Raw genomic sequence first — 26,923 nt, forward strand, 5'->3', positions numbered from 1 at the left:
TTACTAGACTGTGGATTTTTATTTTTTAAACAAAAGAAAAAGACTAAAAATGAAGTAAGATTCTGAATAAGATACACAACCCCTTACCTGCTTCTTTGCACAAGGCTGCTAAGTCTGCACCTACGTAGCCATGCGCGCTATCAGCCAGTTGCACCAGCTCTGCAGCTGTAAGCGAATGGGGAACTTTCTTCAGAAGCTTTTGGAGTATATCCAGACGGTCTTGGGCATTAGGAATCCCAATTTCTATTTCTTTATCAAAACGGCCGGGTCTGCGCAGTGCCGCATCCAGAGCATGGGGACGATTGGTGGCCCCAAGTACCACAAGCTGCCCTTCGCTGCCCTCCTGAACATGTCAAATAACAGAGAATAATTAAACTAAATTAATAGTCATGTAGCTTATAAGCATATTTCCTGCTTACTTTTCACAACTACTACACACATTAAATCCTGATGCTAGGTCTCAAGGAACAAAGCAAACATTTCCTAATATACACCCCACAAGTGATCCCACCCAACCTGTGCCTGCAATGTAGCACTACCTTAGGTTTTATGTACATACAAATAACACAAAAGAAACTTTACCCCAAGATCCCCTCATCCCAGTGTATCCCACTCTAATTCCCAAGAACTTGCTTTCCTGTATCAGGAGAGTAAGCACTGAAGAAAAAAAAATTAAGTGTTTGAGCAAAAAGGCAGTGCTGGCACAAGATCAGAAAGGTATCAACAGGCCTTGAACAAGCAAGGCTGGGAAGCACATCATTTAAGGTATAAAAACCATCAGAGACAGCAGGTTGTAAAACCTCCTGTAGGCTCAGCAGGAAAAGCAAGGTCAAAAATCCTAACCGATTTCCTCAAGCTCTGCTTTTTCACTGTTAAAGTGAGGCAAAATCAGGTAGGTGGCTTGCAGTGCTATTCTGGTTTTGAGAATGAAATACTTCTCCATGGAGGACGCCCACCAGCCTTGGCCATCAGAAAATATCTTCTGACTGTGAACAATCCCAGACTGGTCAGCAAAAGCAAGTATGCAGGAAAATAGCAAGAAGTTTGCAGATTAAATAAACAGCAGACTGCTTTTTCACACCGTGGACAGAGTTCTTTAATCCTTCGTGCTAATAATCAGAAAATAATAAATGAGAGATCAGCAAACTTTATGGCCTTAATTCATAATGCACAAATGTCAATTAAATCTATTGTTTCTTCAGTAGGCTTTTGTTTATATCCTAGATTTTACTATGGCAATCGTAAAATCATCATTTCCTTCAGTAATGCAGACCGCCTATCATCAGAAGTATCTTGACTTCTTTGATTTCAGAGCAATCAAAGTCTCTGGCTTAGTTCAATGGTAGGCTATCACTAAAATTTCAGTTTTATCTCTAAAACTACAGAAGTTGGAGAAGGCAAATGAAAGGCAGTGAATGGAAAATTCACTTTTTTTTTTTTTTAATTTCACAGTTATCAGGCAACATTCCCTTCTTATGCATAGCATCCAAAAACCATTAGATTACTATATAAAGTTTCACCTAAGGCTATTTTCTTTTCCCTAGATGATGCATCTAAAATTGGCTGCACTATAGAAGCAAAGTTATTTTGCTCAGTTAGTCCCCATATGCATTAATTGTCTCAGTAAGTCTACTTACCGAGCCAATGCCATCCATTAACGTCAGCAAGGAAGCAACAACTCTCTTTTCAACTTCATTCTGAGCCCCTTCTCTTTTTGGACATAGTGCATCCAACTCATCTATAAATATAATGGAGGGGCGACTGGGAAAAACAAAACAAAACAAACAAAAACTTCAGTAGCTCAGGAGGACTTAAAACATCAAGACCGAGACATGCAAAGCAGTTTAAGGAAAACATCCAGGCCCAATGAAAATTAACAAGCACTCCACTCCCTGAGGCAACTGAAAGTTTCAGCCTTGAACGTGGCACTACTCTAAGAGATAACTACAGTAAGTAAGAAATTAGACAACACCTTAACGCTGACCAGCCCACGTTCCTATGCCTCTCTCCCAAAGACTCAACACTAAAAATACTGTTTTCATAAGTAAAAACTCAGCATTTTGTTTGCCATCTCCACAAATACAGGATGTGATAGCATTTTACTAATGTATTGTGAACAACCACCACCTGGAAGTCTGAAGTCTGCCTTGATCAGGTCGAATAATTTTGGGCAGAACGCCACCCTAAGTCAGAGGCACGCTATACCCAGGACCAACACTAGCTCATTTAGAGCCAGCTACCGTGTCTCAGCTCAGCACTGCTCTGCTCTCCAAAAATAAAACTAGACAGAAAAATTTGGATCCGGGTGAAACTCTGGCTTGTGCTTCCATCTGCCGAAATAAGTGTACAATGCACTAATGATACAGATCGAGCAATCCGGCACCATCTGTAACAGTCCCTGAACCAGGGCAGTGTCCAAAAGCATTTAACAGGCATACTAGAATTTCACTGCTTTCCTTTCAGTTAAGCACTATATAAATACATTTATTTCCTTTTAAAAACCGCTGCAGGAAAAAATTACAATTCAAAGATTCTTGCAAATGTTTTTCTTTTAAAAACATCAACGTTAACATGAACGCTGGAACCAGCACCGCAAATAAGTGAGCGTGAATACAATTAGTGAAAAGAACAAACCGTAGAGAAGCTTCAGCAAATATCTGACGTAATCTTGATTCAGATTCTCCATAAAACCTACAATAATTAAAACATTTTAATAAGAAACTTTTTTTTTTAATTGGTATTTTCCAGGCAACTTGGAAAATTACTGCTCTTGTGTGTTCCAAAAAGCCACAGCACACCCTTTCAAAGTCTCCAGCACATTTATGAAGCACATGCAAATCTACAAGAACCTTCATTTCCGCAAGGACAAAAATTAAGGTAAAACTGGACCCAGGCAAAGATATAACTATTTTCCAGGCAGCAAAAAAATTAAGGGAAAAGCTTGTATCTTCTGATTCTGCATCTGTATTTTTAAAGAAACAAAAAAAATAGTTTGCTGGAGTCATCAATCTGTGCATTGTCGCCGCTGAATTTCAAATACTCTTTAACAAGTCACTCCTCTTGTTGCAGAAATAACACATAACTGTGAATGCAGCTTTAGCCCTCTTTTTAATTTAGTCCATGCCTTACCCAAATTTCTAAGCCAAATCCAATGAAACTCTTTGATTGCAAAAACAAACACAACCTCTGCTTGAGAGAACCCTTTTTCCCGTTTGTTTTTGACTCTTGGACAGATAGCCCAGACCCAGTTCTACAGAGAGGATGATGGATCGATGATGGATCGCCAACGGGTAGATGCCAGTACAGATTTAGGGCAATATATTTGTAGAATTAATGAAAATAAATTGGGTGGACTTACTTGCTTATTATTTCAGGACCGTTAATAACGGTTACATGAGCTCCAACCTCATTTGCAATGGCTTTGGCAATCATCGTCTTCCCGGTACCTGGAGGGCCATACAACAGCACTCCTCTAGGAGGAGGGATTCCTTTGAACAAGCACATGCACACAAACAGAGAAGAAAGTTACTTGTGATAAATGCCTGACTGAACGAGCTCCATTTGCACATTACACTGCCCCGTAGTTATTACCGATTAGAACTTGAACTCGGAATTAACTTCTCTAGCCAACATTATTCTTACCATTGTGATTAAATGGTATGCCTTCAGGGGGAACAGCCCTCTGCACAAAACATTTGTGGCACTTAGATAGGACACACATCTAGGTTTATACTTCTGAAGTCCAAATGATTTTGTTTAAACTGCAACAATTTAAACTGTTTTATTTTTTCAGTTTTAATATGATCATTTTCCCCACGCTTTGTGCTTTTTTTTTCCTGAAAAATTATTGAACTAACCACCTAATCTTCATGAATGTACTTAATAAAGTTACTTGTGACTGTTACAGTGTCATTATTAAAAATTTCCAACAGAAAACCACTTTTTTCAACAGTCCAAAAGTTTCAGAAATACTGCGAGGCTTGATTGAAGTACCTAGCTACACCTTAAATACTTTGAAAAAAGATGAAAAATACACATCCACTCCTTAAAAGGATGAATTTGCCTCTTTACAAGCAAACGTTGAGAGCCAAAACAGACAGAAACATTCATGCACAGAACATAAAGGACAATGGAAGAACCAGGCATTCCTGGATATTGTTACAACTGGACAGAAACTACAGATAACTGCAGAAAAGTAAGATTATGATCCCAGGCCAACAGCTGGAAAAAGCATTTCAAACCAGCAGAGGCAAATTAAAAGGGCACAAAGCCAAAAGCAGAAAGTGAAAATTTAAAAAGCAAAAAGAAGAGACAAACTGTGGACAAAGTATTGACCGTGCCACGGAAGGCAGTGCTGAAGCATGACCAGCACCATGGGTGCTGCAATCGAATGATGCTTGCAGGAGAGGTTACACGACAGCGGTGACGTGGGTAAGTCACCTGGTGAGGACAAGAAGCCTGAATCTTAAGAACTACTTTACTTGAAAGAACAGTATCTGCTAATCGATAGAGGCTAGCAATAAAGTGTCTGTACAGACAGGTTACTTCCTAACAGTCCATTACAGCATGTGCTGCTCCCTCGTGTGGCGTTTCTGGGGCTGGCAAGAAATGGAGCTGCTGAACCAAAGGTCTTGCCTCCAGCGACATCCTCACTGCCTCACCCACGGGGAGGCAAGGGCTCACGGCACTTGGATGGCTACCAAAAGCTTAGCTGGCAGGGAAGCATCATCTTCTCTCATGTAATTAGCAGAGAATCTGATCAAGCCCTTTTAGGACAAAGGGTGAAGAATGCTGATGCTGAAGCAAGGCTTCTGCCAGCACAGAAACACGTGGTGGTGCAGAGGCTGGAGGTCAGAGCACGGAGCTGGACGACGCGGGGCTGAAGTCTCCTCGCACCACCCCACTGACACCCCCGGGCCATGCCCACGCCACGCACACTGAAAGAACCACTCGTGACTCATGGACATCGTCTCCGTGGTCACTGCACTCACCTCCTCTTTAACAGGTGTGTGTGGGAAGAGGGGAGGCAGAGAAATAAAAAGCCTCAAAGCCACGATACGAAAGAAATATTTATAGGCAAGAGCCCTGTCTCACAGCAATGCACACCGAGACAAGTACAGTGAGCAGACGTGCCTGCTTTATGTGCATATCCTTTTGTAATAAATACACAGTACAGTTTTATCTTTGTCACAAAAGTCCTCTCAGTTCATATATATGTTAGATATAATTTAAAATATGGCAGCAGTACTCATATTAATTTTTCAACCCTGTAATTCCATACTAAACTCAGCAAGCAGTTTGGGTTAACAGACTCAAATACTTCCTTAATATTTTACAGGAACCCTACAACAGACAGGGATAAAGACAGCAGAAGAATTAATCTGTCCTAATTTTTATCAACTTTAAAAATACGTCATTAGTTGACTCTGCCAAAAAAAAAAAAAAAAAAAGGTCTTAGGAAGCCACAAGAAACATATGTACCTTTCAAACATCCAAGTATAAAACTCTTTGCTGTTTGCTATAAATTCTGCATATGCATACCTGAGTTTTCCTGGAGATTCAGTAGGAAAGAAATATGTATTATTTTTCACAAAGCTAATAATTACATCTCCGTTACATTCATACATTTTAAACTATAAAACAGTTTGACATTGTTTGGACACACAAGTGTACTGAATTAGCGTTACATAAAATCCAGGGCATATTTCTGGAAGAGTAACTTGGTTAAAAAAGAAGTCATGTTAAAGAAAAAAAAAAAGTATCAAATGAAGGAAGCCAACTCTTAGGCATCATACCGTAACTCTTGAACAGTTCAGCTTGCTTCATGGGCAGTTCAACTGTTTCTCTAATAGTTTTGAGCTGGCTGCTTAAACCTCCTATCATATCATAGGTAACTCGGGATTCACAGTCACCGTCGTCTGCTACGCCGGTCCTGGTTTCAACAAACTGGATTCTAGTTCTCGAAGAAATGTAATAAAAACTGTCTGTGCTGCTTGCTGCTCCCGCCTTGCCAGGCGGCAGGAGTCCCTCCCTGCCTCCCGTCCCCGCCGGCTGTGAGCCATGGGGCAGGTCTGCACCGACCCCCGGGCTGCCAGTCGGGGCTCCCTCAGCAGAGCCGTGCCTGCCGGATGCCGCGGCAGAGCTGGGGGGAACTGGTGAGGCTGGGTCCATCCGCCTGCTCGGTGTGCTCACGGACGCAGCCCCGGGGTTATCGTCCAGGTCCAGCCCGCTGAGCTGCAAGGACAAATCTAGCGCGCTCGCCTCCAGGTCAGATTTCTCCAGGTCTGGCTCCTGCGTTTCGCTGGAGGTGGCCGGGGCGGTCAGCTCTGTGCCATCAGTTCCTTTCACTCTCATCACCACGATGTTACAAAGTTTGCCATAGAAAGAGAAAGCCAGGAGGTTTCCTGGTAAAACCACTTTCCCATCTGTGATAAAGAAAAAAAAGAAATTTCAATCTATTTTGGCAGCAAGAACTTTAAGACTTTTAAGAATACTTTCTTCTAAGTAAGCCTGAAGAGTGCTACAAATTAACGTAACAGAAGGTAGTTAGGTAATTTAAAGGTAATTTCAGGTAATTTAAATGATCCTTCCATACACAAGCAGACTGCACTGGATAAACATTTGTCATCATACATAAACTCGCTACTAAGCTCATCGTTACTTGGAGTTTTTTGAACTTCATATAAACTGAGATTAAGGAATTAGTGCTGTAAGAAGTAAAAATTTTGTATTTGCTGTGTGCCTCATAGGTTCACAATATTGCATGTTTAGCCCGAGTCTTGCCCTAAAAAGGGGAAGGTTTTAGCCTTTGTGTTGACACAGACAGATTTGGAAATGGGATCTACTAAATGCAACCTACAGGCACAAAAAAAAAAAACAGACGCCAAAAGCAAAAATGTACACAAGATTTATTATTTTCAGCCAAACTCATGAATTTGGAATCCAGTTCATGTTTACTGTTTCTTAGCTTGTCAACAGCGTTATTAATTCCTGAACCAGAAGATTACCACTGAGAAGAAAAACTACACCTCTCAGTAACAATACCGTGAAATAAAACTTACCCTGTTTTATTTTTTTTCCTTACACATATCTACCACACAACGAAGAGCAATTTTGGTTATTTACTACCAATGTAGAAAAGATTCAGAGTATGGGATTTCATGCTAATACTGATGCTTTATCTTGTTTTTAATGCATAACATTGTACTCTTGTTCATCACAAAACAAGTAAATTCTGAAGTGCACCACAATATCAGCCAGAAGGCCAACAACAATAGCTAAACAACTAACTGGAAACAGCAATAGGTACAATGAATAAACAAACAGGATTAAGGGAAGTTAGATATTTATAGCATAGTAAAATGATTTGGCCAAAAGACAACAGATCCTTGAGAGAAGTGTGAGCAGACAAAACCTGACCTTCCACTACAAATTTAAACAGTCAAACAAAATGGAACAAAATTTATACCTAGGTTTCTCAGCAGACAGACAGACATTTCCTCAGCTTTAATACAGGCATCTTTGTCCCTGTGATTGGAAGAAAAAGGAAAAAAAATCCAATCAATAACTACTGCAAAAACAAAACAAGAGTCGATATCACTGAGGCACCTGATGATAAATACTACCTACTTTTCACGATACTATTTACAGTCTTTGGCTCATATCATAGTCACACAGCTAAAAAAGAAGCGCACATATTTAACTTGTTTCATTTTTTCCCCATACAAAATGCTGTGATAATCAATACAGTTAGTTATATTTACTAATACAGACTACATGCTTCTCATCTCAGCACACAGAATGGCCACTGCTACGTTTACAGATCAGAAAGGTCTCTTTCACCCCCGCAAACACACATACGTATCATCTACTGATTAAACTGGCACCTTGAACATTTGCAATACTGTGCATGTCTTTTAAACACTGCACATCCACTGTCAATACTACACAAGTTTTCTCCACAATGCATTTTCTAGTCTTCTATTTAATGGAGCTTAAGTGACTCAGGAGATCTTAAGCCCCTTCCCGAGCCAGCCCTGGCCAGGTGTACAGCATTTTCTGAAACACACTCATCGCTGGGATTTAACACATGGCTGAGCACATGTGCTCTCAATCCAAAGCAAATGAAAAGTAAAAGCTGTCTCATATGAACTGCTTTCACTAGTGTTTATATTGACACATTTTACATCACATACATGACTCACTAAGAGCACAGATGTCATTAACTCTCCCTGCTCCTCAGATACGCTGCAACATCACACGTGGTCATTCAATCACTTTTTCATGACAGTTCGTCCATACAATCTTTATCCTGTTTCATCGGCAGCTTTACCTTTTATTAAAGCCATTAAACCATCGTTATAATTCATTACCATTTATCCCACTCAGCCAACCTGTAAGCACCTCACACATCAGCCCTTCTGTTTTCACAAGGCCCATTCTGCACATGGGAGTCCCCAGCCTCTGTAAGCTCTTTGATACGTGTAATGAAAAGCGTTACACAGAGAGGTGAACAGCATCATCAAAGGCATTTAGAGCAGCTGCAAATAAACTTATGATCAAGAGAGGGAGCTCTAAACCTAGAAATAAACATTAATTTCTCAACTTTAATGATTTGAGGGAAAGCAGGATATTACGCTAATTTACCGGAGAGCTCTCAATAAAATCACAGCCATTCCTGGCAAATAAACACACACTCAATTACACTGTTAAGGTCTGAGGTTGGGGGTTGATTACTGACTTGGAAAATAGAGCTAAATTATGCATGCAAGCAAATCCGCAGAGATAGTAATTTTCAGAGAATAAATTACACCTGTAAAGTGTCTAGAAAATTAGGAAACACTGGAATAATGGTATTTCCATTTATTCTTTTAATAATTAACATTCTTATCTGATAGGAAGTTTGTTGATTTACTGTTAACTTAGGACAATTAATTCACTATAATTTACTACAATAGTTTCAGGTAAATTAGCAGGCTTAAAACAGACAATTTCCTGTTTCAATGTTTTCTCTCCTTGATTATATCAAGGAAAAAAAAAAAAGCCATTCATATGACTTTTAACCTGGTGGTACACTACGTATAATAGTTCTAGGAGCCTGACTCTTGACACAAAATCCTGCCTGAGAGGAAAACTCTGGTTTTGGAACACTTTCCAAAAAAATTACCCTAACCATAAATATTTCAGAAGTTACATATAATTCCTCTGACTTCGTCCTTAGCTTATCACAGATTCATAGAACATCCTGAGTTGGAAGGGTCCCACAAGAATCATTGAATCCAACTCCTGACTTCACGCAAGACCACCCCAAAACCAGACCCTCTGTCTGAGGGCGTTGTCCAAACACTTCCTGAACTCCAGCAGGCTCGGTGCTGTGCCCACGTCCCTGGGAAGCCTGTCCCAGCGCCCGACCACCCTCTGGGTGCAGAACCTTTCCCTGACACCCAGCCTGACCCTCCCCTGTCCCAGCTCCATGCCTTTCCCTCGGGTCCTGTCGCTGTCCCCAGAGAGCAGAGCTCAGCGCCTGCCCCTCTGTTCCCTTCGTGAGGGAGCTGCAGGCCGCCATGAGGCCTCCCCTCGGCCTGCTCTGCTCTGGGCTGAACAAACCAAGGGGCCTCAGCTGCTCCTCACACATCTTCCCCTCCAGACCCTTCACCATCTTTGTAGCCCTCCTTTGGGCACTCTCAACTAGTTTTATGTCCTTCTTATATTGTGGTACCCAAAACCACACGCAGTGCTCGAGGTGAGGCTGCACAGAGCAGAGCAGGACAATCCCTTACCTCGCCCCACTGGCAGCGCTGAGCCGGATGCACCCCCAAGGCATGCTGCCAGCTCATGTATTTCAGTAAAAGTCACAGCTTTAAAGAAGGGCTGTCTTGCATATTAACATGGCAACATATATCTAGATTAGTATTATTATTTAATTTAACACAGCTATTATTTTAGTTTTATTTTTTTAAAATGACCCGAGTATTTTCAACCACTAAGTAATAATAATCAAACTTCCTCTAAGACTAAATTAGCCATAACAAAAAGCTGTAATTACATCATTGTTTTCGTTTTCCGGTGAGAAGGGAGGCATGGAAGGTAAAGCATGCTGATTACAGGGAGTTAGTATACAATCTGCAGCCACGTTAACCAGTAAAAGCATAATTAAAGATAGGCTGGTTATATTACCAATGAAAGCAAGGCTGCCTCACCAACATTTCTGAATCAACCTACTGGAAGACAGCATCTCCCCTTTAAAATGGACAGTCACATTCAACAACAGAGGTTTGAAAAAGAAGGGAAGTTAACTTATAGAAGTTAGAGGTGTTAGTAACTTTCAAAAGTAGTTGTAAAATAATTTTAGTTAGGAATTAACTATAACCAAATTCTGCATTGACCCAAATGCTGATATGTGGAATGTTATGAGAACGACAAAGATAAGAAGTCACTCAGCAGATTAATAAACCGCTGATTTTTCAGAGCCTTTGTGATTTCAAGACAGCTTTAATTTGCACCTTCTGCTCCCCATCGTTGATGAATTTCAAGGGAAAAAAAAAAAGAACAAGAAATGTTTGTGAGAGTTTCCAATCCGAAAAAACATTCCGGTAAACAGAAACCACATACATACAGTGGTGACATTTTGAGGGCTCTCCCCAACCTGTCAGCCAGTAAATTGTCTTAACTGTGACAGGACTTGTCATCACGAGCTTTTCAGACAGCAGTTAGCAGCGCACTTCCTAATGACAACAGCCACAACACAGGTTCCTTCTGGTCCTTTCTAGCCTGGCATCATCCTCATCCTTTACAAGTGACTTACAAGTATAAAGAATCTACCTTGATCACACAGTTATACACACCTGCCAAAAGCCTGATCTCCACTTCAAGAGGTGTTAGGCTAACATCACTATTAGTTAATTTAACATAAAATGAAGAACCTCTTGAGACTAGTGGTCTTGGTAGCATTACAGTCTCACGATATCTCTACCGCTCAGCTGAGATTTTGTACAGCAGCTGAGCCACTCTTCAGCCCACAGAGGAGGTATCAGCCCCCAGTTTTTAAACTTCAGCACAGATGATTGAAAGATTAAGGCATATTTGACTTTGTATGCATACTAATTCCATCAAAGCAAGAGAGAAAAGCGGTGTCTTTTAAGATTGCAGTGCAAAGCAGATACCTCACGGTAGGTACATCAGTGGGCCGTGACAAGTTCCATACCTCAACTTCACATCAACCTCTTCTGCCTGGATAACTGCCCCGGTCACAGGCTGCACGGTGACAGCATCACCCGGATTTACTTTCAGGCTCTTCTGCGTGGTTTCACTCAGTCCAACCCTGCCGCCTGGAAAGCCTGTGGTGGGCCAAGCAGTGCAGACCTAGGAAGGGTTTCAAAGCAAACAGCTGTTAATTAAAAGATATCTCCCCCCAGTTTTCAGTCCTCCAGTTAAAGTAAGCAATGTTTTGTTAACAAAAACATGGGCTGAGGAAGGAGGAGGATTAGGCTGCAATGTGGTTCCACGGAGAAATAAGATACTAGTAAGTACTTTTCGAATTATTTTTCTGAAGATAGCTTTCAAAAGGGAAGTGATTGTATTTTGCCTATAAAGGAGACACAAAAATTCCACGTGAACTTTACAGCCATCCTACAGATGACACAAAAGTATACGTTGTACAGGCTAGAAAATGGTACAAACCGATGAAAAATGAGGAAGGTCTATGCTCATTTTTCACAATAAAGATGTATGCGCTGGTGTAAGTAACGCATACCTTCACATAGACAACTTCTAACCTACTTGCCAGGACAAGCAGCGTGGGTTTTTGCCAGTACTGCGAGGAAACATGGCACTACACCGTAAGAGATGTGGAAGAGCACGTTGGTCGTGTTTCTACACGCTTGGTGGATCGAGGTCCGAGCTGACCAGCGAGGATTTGGGGCTGCCTGTTGGGAAGGACCGCGGCCGAGCAGTTCGGGGCTCACCTCCTGCCTCCCCTCCGCGGCGCTGAGCAGGACGGGGCGGCCTATGCATGCACCTGCCGACTTCATGCTGCTCAGCGACAGCTGCGCCAGGCCTGCCCGCAACATCTTCGGCACCTTGTCGTCCCCTGAAATCCCCCGGAGAAGACACATCACCGCTCCGCACCCCAGCACGCCCCGCACCACCGCGCTCCCCTGGCAGGAGCCCCGCCCGCAGCCCCTGGGGCCACACCACCACGCGACGGCTCAGCGCGTTCCCTCCACTTTTCCTTTTTATTTTGTTAATTTTTAAATAAAAACCAGCCTGCCCACGCCCGCCCCGGCGTGGCTTCCCGCCTGGCGGGCAAAGGCGGCTTCTCGGGGCGCCAGCCCCCGGCTCGCCCCTACCTGCCTCCACCGTCCCGGCGACGCCGAGCACCAGCGGCCCGCCCTGGGCGCCGCCTGCCCGCGGGGATCCGCCACCGCCATCGCCATCGCCGCCCGGGGCCGGCCGCCCCTTGCTCCTGCGGCGACAGGCAGCGGCCATGCCGGCCCGGCGCCCAGCCCTTCCGGAGGCAGAGGCCGGCACCGCCCCCGGGGCGGCCGCTTCCCGCTGCGCCATGGCGGGGCCGGGCTCGGGGCTGCTGCGGGCGCTGCGGGGGGCTCGGGGCCGGGGGTCGCCGGCGGGCGGCTGGGCAGGGCTGCGGGGGCGGCCCGACAAGTACGGGGGGGTGAGCGTGGAGCTGGCCCAGCTGCCCCGACCTCGCCGCCGGGAGCGGGCCGCCTTCGGGCGCTGGCTGCGGGGCAAGTGGAGGGGACCCGGGGAGAGCGGGGCCCCCGGGGGATCGGGGCTCAGGGCACGGCCCCGGGGCTGTTTGGCTGGTCTGAGGGGAATGAGGTGGCTTTCTGTTTGTAAACACCACATAAAGGGTCGAGCTGGCCATGCTCCCTCGCCTGCTGTCCATACTAACACATCTCTTGCACCCGTTGGGTCTAGATACAGCCAGCCACACAGGAACCCATTTTGTGAGCGACGGAGCTTGAAACCAGAAAGCACGAGGCGGCGGCAGCCGCCCTGTGCTGGTTCCCCCAAATCTCACGCCTGACTTGGCGGCCCTGCGTCTCTCTTTCAGCCTCGGTCGCCCAGTGGCAGGAGGAAGGCCGGGTCGCTGTCTGGCTGCACATCCCCATCCTCCAGAGCAGGCTGGCGGCGGTGGCCGCATCGCAAGGCTTCACCTTCCACCATGCTGAGTCAGGCTCGGCCACCTTGACGCGGTGGCTGGGCGAGGGGCCCAGCAGGCTGCCCGGGTACGCCACCCACCAGCTGGGAGTCGCAGGTGAGTCCCACAGGGCGCCCTGCGAGCACCGAGCATCGGCAGGCATGAGGGAAGTGGCTGCCTGCTGTTGGGTTGCTTCACCAAGTGTTTCAGTCATAAACGTGCTTCTGCAGCCATCTAGAAACAGGCCAATCCAGAGAGAGGCTTCGCAAACTATTCCAGCCTCTGAAACTATTGCAGTTTGAGAAAATAGTAGACAGGCCAATGAAGAGAGAAGTTTCTCAAACTGTTCCAGTTTCCAAAATTCTACCAGTCTGAGCAAATTGTGGACAGCTCAGGGAGAGGAAACGTGGCCCTGAAGCTTTGACTCATGAGTACTGCTTTTCGTTCATCCTTCTGAGGCATTTCAGCTTTCACCTTGCAGGTGAGAGAGGTTGAATTCCTTGGTTCCAGCTGTTTAAAGTTTAAAAAAGTAGCTACAAACTTCTTAGAAGAAAGTTCACCTCTGTTCAAATGTTCCCTGCCCATAACTGGGTGCATCTACTACATGCATCTGCCTAAACTATGCTCGTTTAAGGCCTGTGAATAGGGTAAACTTGAACCAAGAGGAATTGCTCAGGAGGTAGCCCAACTGTTAGCAAAAATTGGAACAGTCCAAAAGAGGCTCTGAACTAACTCTTAGCTGTGTAACAAGTAGATTTCACAAACATCTGGACACCATACTCTTACCCATCTAGACCTCCCACAACCAGAGTTGGAAAGGGGCAGCTCTAAAAACTAAGGAAACTCCCCAGGAACAAGATAAGACAGTTTCCCATTTTTTATACAGCACAATACAAGGAATGAATACTGAGCCAAAAATACAGTCAGCTTGAACTCAGCCTCACCAAATTTGCATGTTTTTGCCATCTCTCTCAGCAGTCTTGCACAGATACACAGCTACCAGTCCCATCACTTGGCAATTTCCTGTAATCTGGAGGTTGGTTTGGGCCCTGCCATCCTGGCTATATAGCATTCATGAGCACAGCAAAGGCACAGCAAATCTTGCCCTCTTCAAGCTTGGCTTGTTTGGCCTTGGCAACGCAGACCATGTGGGACACTAGTTCTTCACTGAGTGGTTTTAAGCCCTGTAAGCAGTTCTTTGAGAAATCTAGCTCGAAGGGACTCTAACAGCTGGGTTATTCTTTCCTGCAGTAGATCAGGTGAAAGAAAGCTGTCAAAAAATGCTTTCAGTTACACAACTATTGTTCAGTACAAAACCGGCAGAGGGCAGTATAGATGCTGACGGCGGGCTTGGCTTTTTTCAATGGACATGTTAGAGCATGTTTTCCTGAGGTATGAAAATCTCACCATTAAAATATGTGGCAGTAAACTCGAGTAAGGTAATGCGTTTCCCTAGAAAAAATCACCCTATTAGTCTTTATATTTCTTGCATATTTGAGGAAGTATGAATAACTGAAAGGGGATTTTCCTGAAGTAGGTTGTGTACAGCTGAAAATGCTAAAAGAAAATCCTAATACAAGTGTTGTGGCCCTGATGGTTATCAGGAAGGGCATACTGTAAGAAAAATCATAACTGAAAACACTCTCCAAAAAAAATGCACTTTCAAAACACCATTTGCTGTTGTACTTTTGAGATAAACTTTGATTACAGTCTGTGCAAACAGGAAAAAACTCTTTGAGAAGAGAGTTTAATAAATGGAGGTATATGGAGTTCCTATTTTTTTGCACAGATTTAAGTATTACACAACAGATAGCTTATATACTGTGCTACTGCTTTTCAAATCTGTACATTTTTATTAATTATTGTTTTGTTTTTTTTTTTTACCAAGAGGTGAAGACTTCAGGAAGGCATTTGGTCATGTAAACAGATTTCTGTGTGTGAAATAATGACTACAATACTTTTTATTTTCCGGTTTCGTGCACTATCAGTGGGTATGGAACAAGTAGCAGGAATACGCTAGGTAGCGTGGATACCATCTGGCACGTATTTATTCCAGTATCTTTCTACCTCAGGAGACAGAGCCTGGGTAGCGGAAGTGTTTCATTCTATTTGTAACTCATTTTATTGAAATATTGAATTATTTAAATATGTTCACACTTTACATTGTAAGTGTGCATGTGCCATACTGTAGGCGTTTTTATTTCTTGTGCAAAAATCTCCATGTTTAAGAAAGTTTCTGCAATCAAGAGGAGCAAGTTTACCGATGAGTCTTCACCTCTAAGCTGTGGCCAGTCAGTTGAGTACAGTACGCAGTCCCTTGAGCATGCTACAAATAGAAAGGGAGGTTTCCTCCTTGAGGGAGGTTTGCAGAGAGGTCTGCAGGAAGCCAGACAACAGGTAGCTAGGCTGCGCTGCCAAGTAGACCAGCAGCTGTTTTTGTACTGTCTGGAGTTTCCCCACATGGTGAACGCTCCAGGGCTGCTGCCTTTCCATCGTCACCCAGCCAAGGGATGACAAAGGTGTGAATAAGCAAGGTCAGGTCTTATTTTGCCAGACGAGATCAGAGTCGCCAAGAGAGAGTAGCAAATGTTACTCATAGGGCTTGGCCATTATTGTTTAGAAATAGTGGAATGTGTGATCTGTCTTCCAGCTGAGTTACTGCATCCGTTTGTAGGTGGCAGAGTTCTCCAAATGTGTAAAGGTACAGAAGAGCTCCCGATGGGGTGAAGTGATTAAGATGTTTTTGAAAAGCACTTCCCAAATTCACTGCCATCCAGGGAGTGACACATTTGTAAATACGCTCCTTAACAGTGGCACGTTGAGGAAGAAGTGTAAAATGAAAGGAAGAAAAGTTAAAAGTCATTCCCTTCTCCCTCCTGTGCAGTGAAAGCCTTACAACATGGATATGACTTTCATTGTTACCTACCTTAGTCTGGTTGTTGAAAGGAAGTCCTTGGTGTTGAGGTGAGAGAAGGGTCTCCACACAGGTGCATGACCATCAGTGAGCCTTGGCCAGCCCTGTTGCTTAAGGAAGTAGGTAAAACAAGAGCTGCACAAATGTCAGACTGGGGGAAGATGGCCTTAGGGGAGTTACGGCTGTCCAAGGCACCACAAGTGATTAAAAAGAAGGCCTGAAGCTGTTTTACACAGCAATAGTTATTCCTGCCTGGTGATGTTTATAATGCAAGCTGTCATGTGCCCCTGCCTGCCAAGTGCTCTTCTGTTAGGAACATCTTTTCACACCGATCGTAAATAAAAAGGTAGAGTGAAGATGCTTTTCCCCACCATTACTGTCTGGAGTCGTCTAAGGGATTTTTTAAAAAATACGAATCTTACCTATTTCCAAAGAGCAAACAGTCAAAACAAAGCAGTGTCGTAATAGCGAATACTTGGTTAGGCTACAAGTGCAGACCTTTCCAGAAAGCCATCCTGGAGCTGGATGATTTAAAGCTCTAGGTACCACGTTTGTAGCAAGACTGAAAGCTTTCAAAATCACGGGTCAGATTCCGCAGCCAAAGTGTGATATCACTGATAGGAAACACGTGTGGCCCAGCAAGCTTCAGCTGGGGACTCCTGAGTTAGACTTGGGAAGATGAGAGCAGAGAGCAAATCCCATTAGTGGCTTTTCTTCTCGCTTTGAATTTAAGCAGCATCTAGCAGAGTTCTTGGATATCTCAGGGAATTTCACAGGCAAAAGTTATATTCATGGGCATCAATTTCTAGGGAACAAGGGAGAGAAAAGGTTCTTTCTGTTTGATTCAAACGGCAACTTTGTGACTTCAGCAGTCCTCCTTGCTCTCAACAAACCATTAGGCTGAAAAATGGCTTTTCTATAAAATAATCCCTGTAATCACAACATGCATCAAAGCTGCTCCTGCTTTCCTTTCTCCCCTCTTGTAATCAGTACAGTACTTGACCCTGGGCATTGCTAAATATTTACAGGAGGAATTAAATCAAAAAGTAACAAATGAGGAGGCAGATAAGTGACTACCCTCTTAAAGCACGTCCTCTGGCGTATCTTGAAGGAAGACTGGTATTTCATCTTTTAAATATTCCTCCTACGCATAAGCCTGCCATTCGTTATTTAAAAATCGGGATTTTTTGAGCTGGACACTCATTTCTTAATAATTCCCTTCTGCGGAAGTATTTCTCCATAGCATTTTAAACGTGTATATCATCAGACCTATCCATACGCTCTTCCTTTTGCTATAAAATGATAGAAGCATTTTTTTATCGTTACCTACTAATTTGAAACGCATGCCTGACTGTCGTGGAAAGCTGCCACCGTGCTCATTCTGCTCGCCACAGTGCACAACTGTAAAATCTGACAAAATGCCTGTTTTAAAGGGAAGACGTTTTTCAAGTATGACTAATGAGAGTGACATGATGATTAGACATACGAGCACTTGGGTTTTAAAAAGGGGGAAAATCATATTCGGTAGGAGAAATTCTTGGGCTGAGCATGAGGTCAAAGTGAAAAGCTGAATTTCTCAGTCATACATGCTGGTATGTAGAGTTTTTTAAATCAAGTGAAAGCATTTTTCTACTCGGGAGCAATGGTTTTTAATTAACAGGCTTACTCACTGTGCACTTTCTGTCATCAGTTGTCGGATGGGCAGTACATGATGAATTCACAGGTAGTCAACTATCTGAACGTTTTCATTATCAACACAGCCCACTGAGTCAAGTAATAACATTTGTTATTAACCAGAAAACACCCAAGTCTTCACTGCAGTAGGCAGGGGTTTTGTGATGAATTCCACTCGAGAAAAGTTCTCGCCTATCGTGTCTATTTGGCCAAAACCACTGGAAAATTTTCTGGTTTTGCAAGATTATAGGCGCAGCTCTGCTAAGAAAGCAGCTTTGCTAGATTATCTGGGGACATCTTGATTCTAGCATTCTTTAGTGCTGATAATATTAACATATGCAGTAATCTGGAACTTAAATGTGGGCAGTATTTACCTTGGTACTGCTAACTTTGAATTTTTATACAGGATATTTAGTCTTTTTTTTTTTTTTTGTATTTTATTGTGTATCAGTTTTCCACTGACCAACTGCCTTCCACAAATCATCCAGGCAAATCTTGCGAACTTTAAACTGAATATCGTTAGGGGTTTGTCATGCTTTATCAAAACATGTTAAATTAACAGATTTTAGGATTGAACATAATCATCTAGCACTTTAACCTTATTCAGTGTTTTCTCTTTTTAATAGGTGCTGTTTTAGATGAAGACACTGGAAAGGTGTTGGTTGTACAAGACAGAAATAAGGTAAGTGTGCTATAGGATTATAAGATAGAGAAGTTCGTTTAGAAAAGCCTGCTCTGCAGTATAAAATGAAGGTCTTTTTATTTTCATTCCCGTCCAAGTTTGTGATAGTTAAAAGTTACTTCTTTGAAGTGGTCTTTTGTAACACATCCATCAACAGATTGCTGTATTTGCGTTTCAAATTCAAAAAACCCCACGCAAATAAATGATGGACTTTGAAAATCATTTTAGAAGAGATGATCTTAGTTCTTTTAAAAGCAAGCATACTATAAAAATTACTTCAGCATATGGTTTCGTGTTCAGAACAGATCTTTTCCTCCATGTACAGATTTTTAAATAATTTATGTCTCAAAAATTATTTCAAATTTTCAAGTGGATTTCAGACAGTTAACTGGGCCATGCAAGCACAGCTTCAACGCAAGTTTTCATTTGGAAGCAGACCCAAGAATAAAACAGTTCCCTTATATGAGGTTTCCTCCCTTCCAATCAACTAGACAACCACAGTAAATATAAAGTGAGGAGAAGAGATCATTCAGAGGAAAAAGAAAGTGTTCAGTGACAAAGTTGTGATTCAGAATGCTGTCATTCTGGTTAACAAGTAAATTGTATGTTGCGGATTACTGTTGCAAGGGACACAAAAGCCTATGCAGAATTTAAGCATGCTAAAACCTTTTTTCTAGAAAAGTTGGTTTTGAGCAGTAATCCCTTAACAGCAAGAAAGGGTAGAATGCATGTCACACAATGTTCTTAACATGATATTCACATTGTCCTAGAGGGAAAAAAAAAAAAAAAAAAACAACAGTTCAAGTGTTCTAAAGCAGTAGCACACCTATACAAAAGAATACCTAGTTCCTCAAAATAATTTCATTGATGAAGATGATGAGAGTTTGGTTTGCAGTTCCCCAGAATACCATGAGGATGCATCAAATCACTGCCTTTGTACATGTCTGAGCTCATTCTGCCAACAAAGACAGCTCCGCTCTGCTCCCCTTCTTCCACACCCCGTATGTTAGAACAGAGCCCAGGAAACACAGTCCTTTTCTTGGCTTCATCACCCAATATCCTTTCTGCTTCAAGTTTTCTTTTTTCTCCTGTAACCGACGCAAGAGTCCCCAGTCTTGCGTTTGGACCCATGCAGACCTCTGGAAAACCCCCGTGGCTTGAAGCAGATTTTGGGAGATTCTGGTTTTGTTTGGTTTCTAAAATTCCAGGCATATCTGTGGCTTTAAATAAGCAATACCATGGTTGGTCATGACCTGGAAACCACCTTTGTAAAGCAGGTGTAAAGATCATTAATTTTACATAATTTACATTAATTTTACACAAACTGAAGTGCTTGACCTCGCTCCAGAGGATGCCAAACCAGCGAGTATTAGCGTGGTGGCGGTGGGTTGTGTAATGTGGCTTGAGGTGAGCAAGCCATCACGGCTGACGCCTTCCAGCCTCTATCAAGCTGGCACAATTTAGCACAGCAAGTGCACAAAGCTCGCTAGCTCATCTGCAGTTGTCCGTGCTAGTCTACTTAAAATACACTTGCTTTACACCGTGCTTTGACTAAATGAAGGAACATTCACAAACGAATTAAGTGTCTCTAGTACAACGAGGTTAAATGCTATTACAACATGGAAACAATCAACACTGGTATGTGCTAATTGAAGTATACTGGGTTGCGTCGTTTTCATTTCATATGGTTGTATCTAAACCAGAATCTCACTGGGTGGTTTTTCAGCCTTTCCTGAAATAACTACTAAGATATTTTTCTTAGAAACAAAATTAACCATCTCTTCAGTTCCTTGGTAACTACAACACAGTTAATGAACTTCAAGGAAAAGGCATGTCCAGTCACTCAATTTGTAACGCAAGAGTTCAGAAGAAGAGAAGCATTTGTTCCCAATAAACTACCACTTTTACATTGTTACTTACTGTAAAGTAAAATTTCAATGACTTGTATATAGCAGGACCTTCAAGCTTTCATTCAATAATTACCAATTAAAGCATAAATGCAGCTTGCAAGATACAAGCTCCAAAAATGGTTCTAGTTCTGGAGAGTCTCTCTGAACGGAACAGCACACAATGGACTTCAGAAATACTGCATTTGTTTTTCGCTATAACTTCTGTGTGGATAAAAACAAAAAACGGCATGCTTACTGTTCAGTAAATACCTTAAATAAAGAGGTCTCAAAGAATAAAAATGGAAATTGCACATTCTGCAGATTTAGAAGGAAATAGCAGCTTCCTAAGCCCGTGAGGTAACACGGACGTTCAGGTTTAACTTCCTAGCACAGAGTTTTTGTTAAAGCTCACCCACAGCCATTTAAGAGCAAATATCTCCATGCAGTTTTGTAGTGAGACATCCGTTGTCCTATTCAGGTTCTAGGTCCAAGTCCATACTCACCAGAAATGGCTTCCTTTGCCTCTGGCCCCAAAACGTAGCAGGACCAAACGTGGCACAACTCCCCCCTCCAGTTCAGTCTGAACGCAGGGATGGTGTGTTCCAGGTGAACCATCTCAACTTACTTCATCTTACCTTTCTAGAACACAGCTGGTGACCAAGTTGAAAGGAGAAAAGTGGCTGTTTCTGACTCCCCTCCTTACAGCTCTTTTTACTGAGTGGACAGAATTAAGTATAAAAATCGAGGTGTACAAACACCCATACATTTCTTGTGCAGTGAGCAAATATCTCAGTGCAGGACGGTCCTGTCCTCCCTACCCCCCACCGAACTATTTCCCTGAAATGGTGACTCTCTTAATAGAAATTATGTTCCGAAAGCTTCAGAAGTTTTAAGTTTACATGCAGCTTTATAATGCGAGCTAGTTGAACTTCAAGAGTTATTTGGGTTTTATCTTGAAAGGACAATTTCACTGCATACACAGCAAGATTTCCAGGAACTGAAATCAAGTCTGAAAGCCAGCAAATATATGTATTTTCCATCTGCACTATTTTTAACTTATTACTCTAAACTCCTATCCACGCTCTTTAAGAGTGCCCAGGAAAAAAAACATTTCCAACGTAATCAGTGGGGTTTCAAAGCACTGGAAGGCTCACAACTTCCCCCTCTTTGCTGCTTGTTCAAGAAAAGCTACTTTTTTTTTTTATAGAGTGTACTTTTTTCTGCATTAGTTTCTAGTTGAAGGTTAACTTCTTCCTACAAACATGTTTAATATTGAAAGGAATAAAAAAACTAGTATGTAGATGTAAAGGTAAAATCTACAAATCTGTGAGGAGGTGTAGGAACTGAGACTTCTTGATGAGTATTAATTACAGCATCAAGTCGTATTGTTTTAATGACTGAACTTTATTGCAGTTCAATAAATGCTTCTATACACAAATCACACACAAGGCTTCAGGTTTTGTTCCATAAAAACAAATGACAAGTTATACAAAATGGTTATTACAGACACACAAAGTCATCTTAAAGCCAGTGCAGTATAGAACAGTACTACAATCATAATACCTGTTTGTAAGATTAAATATATACACTTTTTTTAAAAGCTAAAACCATGGAAGTGGGATACATCAGTGATTAAATACAAGATTATATAGTCTATAGCAGCTTTTTTAAATATTCAACTACTCTAGTTATCTAGCAGCAACGTTGTCTAATGATTGTTAGACAGTTTGTTTTCAATCAGTAGCTGTTTTGTTCCAATATTTCATACAGACTGTAGATGTCTCTGATCATCACATTAGCAAGAACAAAGTAGTTCCTACCTAAAGCCTTACTGACGTTTGTAAGGGTAACTATAATACTGCAACTTCACCAAAAAACTTGTGTGTTAATCGTCTCCTTCATATTACAGAGTACAAAATAGGCTGCATACTACATTAACATTTTTTCCTCCGATACAGACTGTAAATGCATGGAAATTTCCAGGAGGTCTGTCTAATCCAGGTGAAGACATTGGTAAGTCCGAGGATAACAGGTCAGACATCAACAGAATTACAAAGATGTTAACAGCACTGAAACACGGTGACCCACATCACTCCTATGAGGACTCCCTTCTTTGAAATAATGGCTGATAGGTGCAGTGATGTGATCCTATAACCTTAAAGTTAATGGCGTAACATCACCTTCAGGGTAGAGCAGCTTTGTAACATTTACGCTTTTCCATCAGTTCTCTTAAAGGAGGGCTTGAGGCCAACTTTTGTTTTGCAGGCTTGTTGAGTATGTTGCAGTAAGAGCCAGAAGCACAGAGGATTAAGATAATCTGTATATAACCAAAAATAAAACTGAAATAGCAGGCTCTCAGCTCACACTGCAATCCAGGGCAGTGAGCTCATTGATATACTGAGCAAAAATTTCCAACTTTCAATTTTTATGTGCAAAACAGCAATAAATACACTTGCTTAGTTCCACCCTTGTCCATTTGTTTGTTTAGACCAAGAACTCTTTGGCCCAGGACCAGCATCAGTACAGGTCCTGACCCCTGGGGACACCTCCTTCCAACCAGAGGCAGAAGGCACTTCTGTATTAAAAACAGTGCTGATTTGAGGAAAGCCGTCATTTCTACCTAGCATAGCGCAGGTGATGCTGAATACAGCAGCTGCAGTTATGTTCAAAGGTGAATGAGCAGAAGTGTATGAAAAAATAAAATTGTGCTTTCTCCTTGGATCGCATCCCTTAAAATTAAGATCCGAAGACTGGTTAATTCTCCAGTTACACTGCAGTTACTAGGTTGGTCTTGTTTTCAAAAGTTACATTTGCTCACATTAATTTAGCCCCACATCAGTACTCAGATGTGAAAATAGTCTTCCAATAAATAAACCATGGCTCAAAAACATTGCCCAGTGCAATGCAGCAGCTCTACCAACTGGGTATTGAGACCCTATTGCCTGAACCAGGTCCATACCTTAGAAATCTCTCCATGCTGTCTTAGCAGTAAACCTCTAGCTGGAATACACAAACTCTCCACACATTGTTCGTTACTTCAACACATGGAAAAAGTTTCTGGCTAATGTGATAGGGTTGAGTTGTACTGTTCGTAACTTCTGAGTCACATTTCGACTACATCTTTTTGTAAAGCACAGTGGCAGAAATCATAATTATTTGCGCAACAAAGCAAACACACACAAAGTAGTGGAATGGCTACTTCAAAGAATCCCAAATACTGCGCTTGTTGCCTAGCTGTGTCACCTTGAGAGACAGAGAGAGAAAGGATCTAGGCCAGGAGATAGCACAGGAATTGTTACACTGCAGGAAGAGGATAACTAGCATGGGCAACAGCTTCACCAGGGGAGTACTGTCACTGAGTGTACCAGTGGCCATCCCTCAAGAAACAGGTAAGATTATGGATGGAGCCTGGATGTAGGTAGTAAGAAAGACCTGGGAGCAACAAAGCTCTTACATCTCCCCTCCTGCCACTATTTAACAGTATCATAATAAATGTTATCATTCTCTGCATCACATTTTACAATTACAAAAAGAGATAACTTAGTGAAGCATAAAATATAACAGAGCTAAATTTTCCTTTTTCCATCACTTATATCAAATCTTACAAACTCGCACTCACTCAAGGGCCTAAATTTCAAATTAGAGTTACAATGCTTGAAAAATCCTGTGGTTATATAAAGCAACAAAATATATGACTGCCTACTCTAATGAGCACAAACTGATTTGCACAAGTAATTTGAATCGCTTCATAATGCAGATTAAGCAAAGAGCGAAGATATTTGCATTTGCCTATTTCTGAAATTCAAGCCCTAGTGTTTCTTCTAGTTTAACTGTCATTAAGTAATCAAATACATACATTTAAATAAAAGCTTAAAGCAAAAGGCACTTTGTCTAAAAGAAAAGCTCAAAGCTTAAATGAAATCCCTACCTTCTTTGACCCTTTACATTTAAAACAGCCCTTTGCCTAAAAATAAAACCACCTGCCACAGGGAGATTGCTTTGTAACTGCTCTTTTACACCAAAGGACTGAAAGGGGCTGCTCTGGGCAACATAAAACACAGTCCCCAAGTACATTCGTATCTTCCCCCATATGCAGTAGCCTTTTTAGTTAACACTGTAGAAGTCACAAACAAATCTGCAGACACCATGTATTAATGGGTGTCAAATCCTACAAAGACCTCTGTGTATTTGATGTTAACTTTGTAGAGATTGTTCCATTGCAAGATAGAAGTTTATCTAGTGCAGAAGTATGTGCAGGGTAAGTTATTTGGCCTCTGTCGGACAAATCATTTTGTTTATATATTTATTGCCAGCTACTGGATGTGCTGAAATCATTTTCAGGATTTGAAACTGCACCTGAAAGGTCTGTTTTCTTCACCAGTCAGGATGGTGGTTTGCACAGGAAGGATCATCTCTATGCGGTCTTATAAAATGCATTTTGCTTTCTGAAGCTACCCAACACACTTATGTCTTACCAAAACCAAACTGAAGCAGGTAACACTGCAAAACAGCTGTATATGCAGTTAATACTTAAACAAGACACAACTATGAATTTACTTAGATTAAAAAAAATAACCTAGTTAGTTTTACCTACCAGTAGCTACACCGGGCAGGTAGGCTTTGACAACTACAGTGAAACTGCAGAATTTTGGGAAATAACTGGAATATCAAAAACCTTATTTGGGCTCTTCAACTTATTATTCAAGAGTAAAACTTCTCTTTTGAAGAGCACTGGATAGCTGGGTAATTTGGGGCCTTAATTGCAGTATGCAGACCCTTAAAAGCTCTGAAGTTATAGCCTAGTTTTGTAATGAGAAACGTTAACGTTTTCATCGCTTTGGCTGGTGTACACAAGATGTACGCACACGCACCATGTTTTCTGCAGGAACATGGCACATGTTATACAGGCGTTATAGCCTATTTGAAATGCCACTAGACCGAGATACATTCTGAAAAGGACTTGGTGCCAACCTTCTTCAAACACTATTTTTCCCCATGTTGTTCCACCTTGTGGCAATGTGGAATGACGGTTGTGATCTGATGGAGTGATCTGACACACACAGGTGGGTGTTCAGCTGCAAAGGGTCTGAGCCTGCAAGAGGACAGATATAAGGAGAGGGATGCGGGCTAGGCTGAGGGGACTGACAAGGTGGTGCAGTGCTGCCCTGGGGTAAGAGATCAGCGGAGCCAGCGACCATCAGTTTCAAAACCATACCCTGTACAATATTATGGAAAGCTTTTCTTTCATCATTTTGTAGGATATACGCAAGAAAGGCACGTAGCAATTAGTTTTGTTCAGGGACAAAAAATTAGCTTATCCTTGTGTTGAAGCAAACAGGCTTTACGCTTTGAAAAGCTGATGAAGCAAAACAGAGGATGCTTTGAGTTAGAAACATTCTGCGATCAAAAGGTTTAAAGAGTGCTAAGCTGTTCTTGTGTGCATTGTAAGAATTGCTCTCTTCACCTAGGAGACACAGCAGTTCGAGAGGTTTTCGAAGAGACTGGCATCAAGTCAGAGTTCAAGTCCATCTTAAGCATAAGACAGCAACACCAGCACCCCGGAGCCTTTGGCAAGTCGGACATGTACATCATCTGCCGCCTGGAGCCCTCCTCCTTCAACATCAACTTCTGCCAGCAGGAGTGCCTGAGGTGTGAGTGGATGGACCTCGATGAGCTTGCCAGGACAAAGCACGCTACTCCCATCACCAGCAACGTAGCTAAGCTGTTACTTTACGGATACCGGGAAGGATTCGATAAGATTGATATAACCATGAGAGAGTTTCCAGCTGTTTACACAGGCCTGTTCTACAAACTATACCACAGGGAGCTGCCCGAGTCCTACAGAAACATGACATGATAGCAATAGATTTCACATTTCCTTATATTAATAATTTAGAATTTTTATTTTAAGAGTTATTTAGACCATATTAAAATTATTCATGGACCATTTGATTTTAGGATGAAAATCGATATTTATTCTCTAATAAGCTATAAAGATATAAGTTATTTTAAAAGGTAAATATTTCTGCACACGTGCATCAGATTAGTTTCCCTTTACTCTGTAAAGTGAATGTAAAGTAAATAAAATAGCTCTATATAGATCTCTAGCAGAAAACAGAAGTGTTATTGATTCTGAAAATATATTTTCCAAGTAACTTTACCTCCACACACACTGGCACAATAGGTTTAAAGAGCTGTATAAAGACAGTATAAAACATTCATGTTTTAATCTTTCTGCAAAAGCAGCTAGTATCAGCAAATAATTGCTTCTATTTTTGCTAGCTTGGAGAGGAGCAAGAAACTCTACCTCAAAATGTAGTGTGGCGTATGTTCAGAATCTGCCATGGAAATCAGCTTTTAGCAGACATTGGAAGGAAAAGGATAGCTTTCTGTCCAGGTCCGGTTTTTGGTCCAGGCTTGTACTGTCCAGTTCTTTTCAGTGCCACATACCAATCCGAGTACTTCCGTGATCGGTAAGTGTTATAGTTATTAGATTCCAAGCGCTCAAAAAAGAAACATTCTTCTGTTGCACATTTCTAAAAGGGAAAAAGAAAAGGATTATTGGTATTTCATAGCAACAAATCAGGTGGTCTGATTCATGGGAC

The 26,923-nt window shown here is 42.0% G+C and overlaps 3 protein-coding genes across 5 annotated transcripts in view; 1 reads left to right on the forward strand and 2 right to left on the reverse strand.

Moving 5' to 3' along the window:
* The window catches only part of SPATA5 (spermatogenesis associated 5), a 191,807-nt gene extending 178,943 nt beyond the window's left edge, over positions 1-12,864 (reverse strand). The window contains exons 1-9 of the mRNA XM_035553149.2: positions 12,348-12,864; positions 11,964-12,088; positions 11,204-11,361; positions 7,469-7,527; positions 5,796-6,425; positions 3,359-3,488; positions 2,635-2,691; positions 1,638-1,761; positions 88-343 (exon numbers count right to left, since the gene is read on the reverse strand). Coding sequence (XP_035409042.2) covers positions 88-343; positions 1,638-1,761; positions 2,635-2,691; positions 3,359-3,488; positions 5,796-6,425; positions 7,469-7,527; positions 11,204-11,361; positions 11,964-12,088; positions 12,348-12,864 — 2,056 coding nt within the window. The remainder of the gene's footprint in view (positions 1-87; positions 344-1,637; positions 1,762-2,634; positions 2,692-3,358; positions 3,489-5,795; positions 6,426-7,468; positions 7,528-11,203; positions 11,362-11,963; positions 12,089-12,347) is intronic.
* Positions 12,865-12,881: 17 nt separating this feature from the next.
* On the forward strand, positions 12,882-26,655 carry NUDT6 (nudix hydrolase 6). Its single transcript, XM_050710397.1, has 5 exons — positions 12,882-12,925; positions 12,990-13,276; positions 18,374-18,429; positions 22,277-22,331; positions 25,787-26,655. Exons 1-5 carry the CDS (start codon positions 12,882-12,884, stop codon positions 26,173-26,175), a joined length of 831 nt encoding a protein of 276 aa, XP_050566354.1. The 3' UTR covers positions 26,176-26,655.
* Positions 21,702-26,923, reverse strand: part of FGF2 (fibroblast growth factor 2) — a 32,324-nt gene continuing 27,102 nt past the window's right edge. The window contains exons 3-4 of one of the 3 annotated variants that reach the window (XM_035553186.2): positions 26,626-26,854; positions 21,702-25,962 (exon numbers count right to left, since the gene is read on the reverse strand). In XM_035553186.2, the coding sequence (XP_035409079.1) occupies positions 26,669-26,854 (186 nt within the window). In that variant the 3' untranslated portion in view covers positions 21,702-25,962; positions 26,626-26,668. Of the gene's footprint in view, positions 26,157-26,625; positions 26,855-26,923 lie in introns of all 3 variants that reach the window. The other 2 variants (XM_035553177.2, XM_035553167.2) reach the window with 2 other exon arrangements.

The sequence above is a fragment of the Cygnus atratus genome, chromosome 4 (genome assembly GCF_013377495.2).
Source record: "Cygnus atratus isolate AKBS03 ecotype Queensland, Australia chromosome 4, CAtr_DNAZoo_HiC_assembly, whole genome shotgun sequence".
Taxonomy (NCBI): Eukaryota; Metazoa; Chordata; class Aves; order Anseriformes; family Anatidae; genus Cygnus; species Cygnus atratus.